Source organism: Lycorma delicatula, chromosome 2 (genome assembly GCF_047948215.1).
Source record: "Lycorma delicatula isolate Av1 chromosome 2, ASM4794821v1, whole genome shotgun sequence".
NCBI classification, from domain to species: domain Eukaryota; kingdom Metazoa; phylum Arthropoda; class Insecta; order Hemiptera; family Fulgoridae; genus Lycorma; species Lycorma delicatula.
The window spans coordinates 196160350-196169688 of NC_134456.1; the positions used below are offsets into that span (position 1 = coordinate 196160350).

Below are 9339 nucleotides of genomic sequence, written 5' to 3' on the forward strand. Positions count from 1 at the left end.
AGCTATGTTTTCAGCTACATGTTATGACCTGAACAAACATGATAATCTTGACCATGAAGGCTCCAGTGTTAGGTATGATGTCATAATATGTGACTATGATATGATTTAATTCTTTGTCTAGTATTGTTTATTTATAGCTTTCAAATTATGTTAACAAAAGTAACAATAAAAATGTGGTAACAAAATACAATATAGGAGCTTAAAATGTTAACTATATGCTGAAAAATGAAAAAAAAATCCTTTAATTAAAATTATAAAATTTTTCAAAAATGGTGTGTGACAGAAAGATTCTGAGTTCATACTCAGTGACATGAGTCACTGAGTATGACATTTTATAATTAACTATCAACAAGATTTCTTCTGTTAATCAAAATCACGTAATAATTCTAGTACACATTTTGTATAAAGTGGGTTTATACCCATTTTATACAAAAATTGTTGTTTCCATAATGTTTGCCACTCACTTGATTGTGAAACTGAAAGTGATGTGAAAACCTACTTGAGATGGGTAGCTACTTGAGGTGGGAGATAATTGTACCACATTCAATATTGCTTCTTCAGCATTGGCATTTTCTTATTTTTGGTTATAGAATCATCTGCCAAGAGATTATTGTGCAATTTGGAATTGCTCTATATATTCAAATACACATTATATAATGTAGTATTTATTGAGACTCAATTATATGTAACAAATAATCTATATAATTAAATCTGAGTATATATGTAATATATATGCACATGATTATTTATTTGTGTAAGTAGATAAAAATGTATTTCATTTTACATTGTTAATCAATTGCTATTGTATGTAATTTAAATGTGTTTTATTTCAGTTCGCTTGAGAACCTCAATTGCACCAAAAGGGATTCAAGGATTTCCTGATTGGAGCACTCCAGACTTTATGAATTGTGATTGCTCCCAGCCATGCTCTTATGTAACTTATGATTCAGAACTAACTATTTCACATGTAGTTACAGGCAAACTGTAAGATAATAAAGAAAATAATCATTATTCCTTTTTCTCCCAAAAGTTATTGTGATTGTATATATGCATGAATGTATTGATAATATGAAAATGAAACAGTGTGAGGAGGTGAAAATAAAAATACCATTTTATGTTTTATTAATCAGAAACAAACAAATATTTGAATTAACAAATCAAGATCAAGATGATTTTTTTAAAACTAATTAGCATGTTACCAGTGAAGTTAACTGCAATGTTTTGGCATCTGTAATAAAAATATTCGGGAACTATTTAAATATTAAATCAAGCAATACATCTGATTTATGCTGTTTTTGTTCATTTAATATGTTATTTTTATTAAATTTTATGTGTTTGTAAATTTCATACTGTTCTAGTGTTGAGATCTTTGTTTTATACATTATTCATAAAGATTTAATATCATGTTTAATATCTTTGTATATGTGCCCCATTAATACACGATTATTATTGAAAATTTTTTATTCAGTTGCTTCATTTGATTCATGTGCTTTTTCCTCATATCTGTAGGTAAACGTGTCTTCAATCTATTCAATATAGTACTTACTGGAATCAGTGCAGTTTATTTTCTACATTTCTGGGTTCTGGGTTCTTTGTTTGTCACTGTGTTTTGTTAGTATTTTGTATAAATTTTCCAGTATTTTGAAAGGGAGCCATTTACTTATTCTAAAATGTTGTGTTGCTGTGCAATAAAAAGTATTAATTAATTTTTTTTGAGAGTCACTAGCTACTTTCATACTGTTCTCAATTCCTTTCTGGTCTGTTCTTACCTTTTAATCTCAGCACATTTATTCCATCCTACATCCTCGGTTAACTATTTTATATGTGTTAACTTTTGTCTTCCTCTATGGATTTTATCTTCTACACTTTTCTAGTTCCAGATTAATGAAACATGAATTTTTCATTAATTCTGAATCTAATTATAATTTATTACTAGAACTCATCAACCTAGGAATCTCATCTCAAAGATTCTACTATAAATATCTTTCATCTACTCTTCATCTTTACACCTCTTTGTCTTGTACTTTATCAACCTACTTGATTTTCAACTTTATTCTGTATCACACATTTCAAATTCTCTATTATACTTTTCTATTCATGTTTTGGTATTATAAAGCACTACACTCCATACAAATATTTTTGAGCATTTCTAATTCATAGATCTAAATAAGACTTCTTTTCAGCATGAAAATTCTTTTTATTTGTTCTTCACTGCTTTTGTTTTCTATACCTTATTTATTTCATTGCTTGTAATTTTTTTTAATTATATAACAATATGTGCAGCTGTACTGAATTATGTTACACTACTTAACATTTAAAGTATAAATAATAAAAAAAAATACATAAAAACTCAACAAAGACAATGTACTTGAATTAAAATCCAATATGCCAATATTTTAACAAAAAAAGGAAAACAATATAAATAACACGATGTGCATAATTAACAACACTGACATACTGCACAGTACACCTCCTTCAAACAAGCACATTTCCTACTCATAAATTAAAGACACAATTCAAAATCCTTTAAAAAAAGTATCATTTAGGCATCTGTTTCAACCGCATTGCAGATTCTATGCACAACAAACTATTCATTCACGGAAAACCCATGATGATATGATTGTCAGCATATACATAAAGAAAGTAAAACAACTTTTCAACAAAGCTAAAGATGTATTTATTCTGCAGAACTTCCATAAAAATAAATTCTATGATACACTGACATAAGCCATAACAGAACAAAACTATTTCACAAGCAATATTAAATCCCAATCAGGTCTATCAGTCCGAGTCCTGTTTCTAGTCTTCTGGAGAAGCATTTTTAGAATACCTTGAAAATATTTCCATGCTATAAAAAAAAAGAAATAGATAAAATAGTTCATTGTCATTGTTTCATTGATGACAGTACTACAACACGAAGGTATTATAAGAATACTATATTCTTTAAATGCCTTTTGTTGCTTTTATTCTTGTCATTTAACTTTATAAATTAAATTAGTTTAGGCTTATTAAACTTACTAGGTTTTACACATATCCAAAATAGAAACATATATTTAAGTATGTACATATATTGTAGTTGCATATATTTAAAATGTATGGGAAAATCATTGAAATTGACACACTTATCCTCAAAAAAATATAATCGACCCTCTTTCTGTTGTAATTAACTATTCAAACATGCACCTTTCTGTAGCAAACAAATTACATTGCCTAAATTTCTCTCTCATTTAGGCAAATTACATTGCCTAAATTCATCACAAAACTTGTGCTCATAAATACTCAGATTCAAATTTTATTGAGCTCATTAGAACAAAATCATAAATGCATTAGTGCCAGAGAATACATATCAATTATACAACATATTAGTTAGTGTCTAAATAGAATTATAATTTTTACCATGGTGTAAACTAAAAGGTTTACAAAAAAGTACAGAAAAGCTCTTGGTTTAAATTATATTATTATATATTGACATAATATATAATCTAATATATCTAATCAGAAATATATATATATATATATCTAATCAAAATGTTTACAAAATATAATATTGTACGTTGATAACAAATATGAACTAATGTAAAAAGTTATTTAAGTATAAAACATAATTTTTATAATGTAGTAAATTCAATTACCAAGTTTTTAGAGTACCAATGAAACATTTCAAAAAGGTAGTTAGTGGTTTAGGAGTAGCAGAGGATGGTAATGGCACACCTTTTACATTACCCAGGTTCTCAACAGATTAACTTATAATTTATAAAGATAACTTATACAGCTTAGTTTTGAAAATATTTTTTTTATTGCAGTCATACTTTATGAGATCAACTCAGTTGTAATTTCACCCATGTCTATTCCTAGTAACACATCAAACAGCCTAGGATCAGTTTTAATAAAACCCATAGCCAAATTTTCAGTCTTTCAGATATCACACCAAAATATATAATAGATTATACCCATGATTATCTGCCAGCATCAATATTTCTTTTACTTTAGTTCAATTTAATTTTTTTTTAAGATGGATATTTTTTCTGGCTTTATGATGTTCATCATATGCTCAGCTTCTTGGGAGGTGGAACCCCATCTGGACAAACTGAGACAGTCCCCTACTTTCAAACTGTACCATCCTCCTGCAGAAAGTCATCCATCATCAACTGAGATAGTTTGTGAAACAAATTCTCATTATTGAGATCATTAATCATAATATCAACCAGTCATATTATGTTTTTATTTAGATCAAAAGTGCAAGTAGTCTGTAAGGACAATAATGAATGTGCTTAGGATGTTCTGTTGCAAATTTTACATTCTTAAATTAGTATTCTCATTCTCTGTTGCTAATTTAAATCCTAGATTTACTTTTTCTAAAGTTAATTTCTCAATAATAATTTTCAGGTTACGAATTTTTTACTAATAATTTACTAATAACTAATTTCTACTATAATTATTCCCACTTGTCTAATTTTTGCAATTTCACTTTTTTATCAAACTTCTTTTTAGAATGAATGAAACATTCATTCATGAATGAAACATTTGGATTTTGCTAACTTTTGATTTATTTTAAGAGTAGCATCCACAATTTGAAGGACTTTAATAATTCCTATTAGAACAGTTGGATCAATCATTTCCAAAATTCTGCATTTGAAAGTGAAAATTCTAAACTTTTCAAAACTTTTTCATTCAGCAGATAACAGTGAATTCCAATCAATTCTTATAGAGGCTTTTGGAAATTAATCCTTTAACTACCTTGTTGGACTAACCATTTTAAGGAACACAGAGGTATTAATTGAAACGCAAAAGCAATTAATCTAAAATTTATAATTTATAATATGGATATATTATAAATTATAATAAGAAAAAATATTAAAAAATATTAAAAAAATATTGGAGAAAAAAAATATATGTAGAATTTGTTGAGAAAAAAGAGAAATAACGAATATTAAACTAAATTTACTTTTAATTTTCTAAAAAGGATATTTGCCTTCACTGGTTTTCAAGTATTTTGAAAATCAAACAAAAACTTCTCGAGTTATAAATGGTAATTAATACCTATAATATATATATATAAACAAAATATTTGTTTTTAAACATTTTAGGTTAAATAATAATTTTTTTTTTAAGTTGATTGAATCAGTTCACTCTAGTAAGAGTAATCATCCAAATATTTAATCATGTCTTGTGTTCTTGAATTAACTTTATTCCTTGATCTATTATTTAACTAAATTAGTTGTAATATAAGCTTAAACTAACAGGTTAATGTTTGCGGAAACTTAGGTTTTTTTTAAATTAGATTAATAGAAGACTAATACAGTCTTAAAATACAGTCTTATGTATATTAAAATTAAAACAAAATTAACAACTGCAGTATATAAACTTTAAATAATGATTTCAAGTTAATGAAGAAACAGAAATATTACAAATTTTATTACATATATTTTCTTTGCTTATCATAATGTGATTGTGATTTAGACAAATAATTATGTTTAAATAATTTTATGAAAAATGCACATTCATTTTGATGTTTACATTGATAAGAAGCAAAACCTTATTTTTATGTCAAATATTTAAATTTTTTTATGAATTAGATTTTAGTGACTTGTTTTTTCACTGTTTGGCAATGGATGTCCAAAGCAAGGACCATTTTCATGTGGTCTGTTTTTTTACAATTTACAGATTTGTCTTTCACCACGCGCCATTTAAGGAAGTGATATCTTTTATTAAGAAAAATAAATAATGAGTGCTTAATGTTAAAATAAAATATAGGCTGCCAGACTTTAAGTTAAAATAAATTTTATGCAAAATGACAGTTTTTTAGAAAGCAGTACCAGAACTGTGTTCTGGCACCAGTGCACCCTAAAATTAACATACTTGAAATTAAAAATCATAACTTGGAGTAAAAAGTAGTTAAATTTTTACAATATTTATTTAAAATTAAAGTATAGTATGCATGTGGAGGTTATTAGTATTAGCCTTTCCTTGCAGGATGTGACAGTTTGGGCCAGCTGAACCAGATCATCATTAATGTCTCCTCAATACCCTGAACACCATTCATTTGTTGGGTTTTAATTTACAAAATGTCCTCACATGGTTATCAGTGATTGTTCAATTGTAACATAAAAAAGGAACATGTCACCTGCAAGCCCTGAATGAAGAAAGTTTTGTAAATATGTGGAGATTTTTACAATACTACACAAATTAATCATAAAAACTGTACTGTTGTTGACTGAATAATTGTTAGATAAAATGTATTCTAATTAAAAAAAATATATTTTTGTTGTTTCAGGACATTTGCAAATGATCCCTCTTTTGCTTATATTGATATAGCTTATAAAAGCCCCTTTGCAGTAAAGTACATTATGCTGGCACAATATGATATCAGTGATGTTTTTGGTATGTATTGTATATTATTTTAAAAGTAATATGATTTTTAAAGTATTAATAATCCCATAAAAAATTACAATATTTTAATTGATATAGAGAAATATCTGGAGGTAAAACATATTTACAAATGGTATCCATTTGGAAGTAGATTGAAATTCCTTTCTAAATCTGATTGAATCTTAAAGAAAAATTAATTTGTAGTTTTCAAATGATGTATCATTTGTTGCAAAATTGACAGATATTTCTGTAAAAAAGTGCAAATGGAACTCAGGTTCAACATAATGTGATATTCAGCATGGAAATAATGCACTGTGCGGATGAAAAAACTCTTGCTATATACCATATGGTTTATAGAAGCTATACTGTCAATCTACTTTATTTAGCAAACAGAAGGATTGTCATAAAGAGTTTCAATATAAAATATTTCCCAATAAATCAGATGAGTAGAATGTAATGAAACTATTTTCCATCTTATGTGATAAAGACATTTATTTAGTTGCTGATACAAATATTACATTCTTAATTATTGATGAATGATTTGATTCATGACACCTTTTGTTTTTAGTTTAATGATTGGTAATACAGGAATTATGTAATAAAATCCTATTGATTTAGGAAAAATACCTAATACAGATTAAGAATATTCATACAAAACTAAATTGATCCTAAAACAGACATTGTAAAAAAGAGTAAATTCAATTCTAAAAAATAAACTGAAGTAAAAAAACCATATGAGTTGAATTGCTTAGAACTTCCTTCTGTTTTGAAGATTGTACGAAAAAATGCTCTGTAGATCACTTTACTTTAGTTAAAAAAAGATATAAAGATGTTGGTATGTAAAGATGTTCTCAACTGAAAACATAGAAGTCAAATTTTCATGTTTAAACTGTTTAATATTTTCAGAATTTTTTATAGTAATTTTTGTTGTTGTACTTTTACAGTAACTTATGTCTTTGTATTTATAAGTATATTAATCCTTTTTTCCATGTTTAGGAAATTAAGAGATTAATAAATTTACTACTAAAATTAAATGTGGAATTTTTTTTGCAGTTTCAATTGGTGGTGTGGCAGGTCTTCTGCTTGGCTGCAGTTTGGTTAGTGTAGTTGAAGTTATGTATTATTTTGGGAGATATGTATATACACTTTATAAATTCAGGTTCCCTAAACCATACCCTTACCTTCCGTAATATGAATCTACCTATGCCAGTAGAAGTTACTTTTTTAATTGCAGAACATTTTATGTTTATACCGTATTTATTCTAGATACTGTTATGCAGAATTTATTCTAGATACTGTTTGTTTTGGTGAACTAATTGTGTTTTTGCATTTTCCGATTTATAATTTATAATACACTGGTATCCTATAAACAATAAATGTTTTTTTTAATTGTAGTATGAATATTTTATAACATATTTTACACGTTTATTAGTTAATACAATCACTGTATTTCATTTTAGAAAAAAAAAGTTTAATTTCTATATGTACAGCATATTTTCTTAAGTATTATCATGCTTTTTTCAAACTATTGTTATTTTAATTAATAAAAAGTTCATGTGGTCAATGAAATTATACACAGATTTGGCTAATTTTATGTGTAGAATTTAACTCAGTACTTGAATAAATATTAAAATATAATGATTTTGGTATTCTTTTTGTATGTTTTCCTCTGTTCTTATTTGCAAAAATTAATTTTTCTCTACGTGTTTAATACTTAATTTAATTTTCAGAAAATGTTCCGATGAAGAAGAGATGTTTACAAAAGTATTGAAGCTGGAAGAAAAGTAGTAGAGCATTTAATGAAAAAATTAATTTTTACAAATAATTATATTTTGCTGTTAGAATGCAATTTGCTAGATTATTTATTAATTTGTACTAGGTATTTAAGGGATTATAATTATGAAACATCCATTAAAAAAATAAAAATATATGAAATTTCATGTATTACGAACTATTATGAACAAAGTTGATCACATTCATATAATCCTTCATAGGTGAGGGAGCTTTACTGTTATGCTATCATCTATATTTTAACGAACCAGAGATTGTTATTTCAAAATTACATAAATTTCTGAAGTTGTTAGGAGCTATTCAAAGAATATTTAGTAGAAAGGTATGAAAAGAGAAAGTTATTGAATTTTATGTAAGTGTGACTGCGTTGATACTGTTATATTACACTGAAACTTGAAACCACGGCATCTGTGATGAAGTTTGGAAAATAACAGAGATATTATTCTAAGTAGAGGATTTAGGCTATAATTGTGAGATCATACATCAAGTAATAGTATGTGCTACAGTTACAAATTGAGAAAGTTATAGATTTAATAAGGAGATACAAAGAAGAATGGAAGATGCAAGTCTGTAAGAGTGACAGTAGTAATAATAGAATAGTTATATTTCTACTGGTCTTTGTACGAGGTAGATGATCAGATTATAAACTGATGAGGATGCAACAATGAAACAGTTTTTATACAATTTTAATGTGTATTGTTTATGGTGGTGGTGACATTTTAAAAAGAAATAATCCATTGAACTATTTTTAAAATTTGACTTTTTCATATTCACTTATAATTACTATTTAGATTTTTTTTTTTTTTCGATTTAGATTTCAGGGAGTTATAAATAATTTAGGCACTATGGAAATGGTATCATTGAACACAAAAGACTAATTGACATTAGCATTATAAAATTCATTAAGTAATATATAAGTTATAACAATGAAATGAATTCTGAATTTTAAATTACATTTTAAACTGCTGCATTCTACCTCAATCACTCTGTAATTTAGAAATGCAGTCTGGCCCATAACAACTTTAACTGGGTAGTTTAGATGTTGAACTGCTTTTTTCATTTTATTTCCATGTACTTCAAAAACCAGTTTGTGCATTTTGTTCACTTTTATAGAATATTTATTCTTCAATTTCATTCTTTGTTCATGATTAAAAGTAAAATAAAATATTTCTATAGTTG

The 9339-nt window shown here is 26.4% G+C and overlaps 1 protein-coding gene across 1 annotated transcript in view; it reads left to right on the forward strand.

The window, feature by feature from the left end:
• Positions 1-7943, forward strand: part of LOC142320345 (pickpocket protein 19-like) — a 33733-nt gene extending 25790 nt beyond the window's left edge. Inside the window, exons 7-9 of the mRNA XM_075358049.1 lie at positions 834-984; positions 6275-6381; positions 7423-7943. Coding sequence (XP_075214164.1) covers positions 834-984; positions 6275-6381; positions 7423-7559 — 395 coding nt within the window. The 3' untranslated portion in view covers positions 7560-7943. The remainder of the gene's footprint in view (positions 1-833; positions 985-6274; positions 6382-7422) is intronic.
• Positions 7944-9339: the final 1396 nt, after the last annotated feature.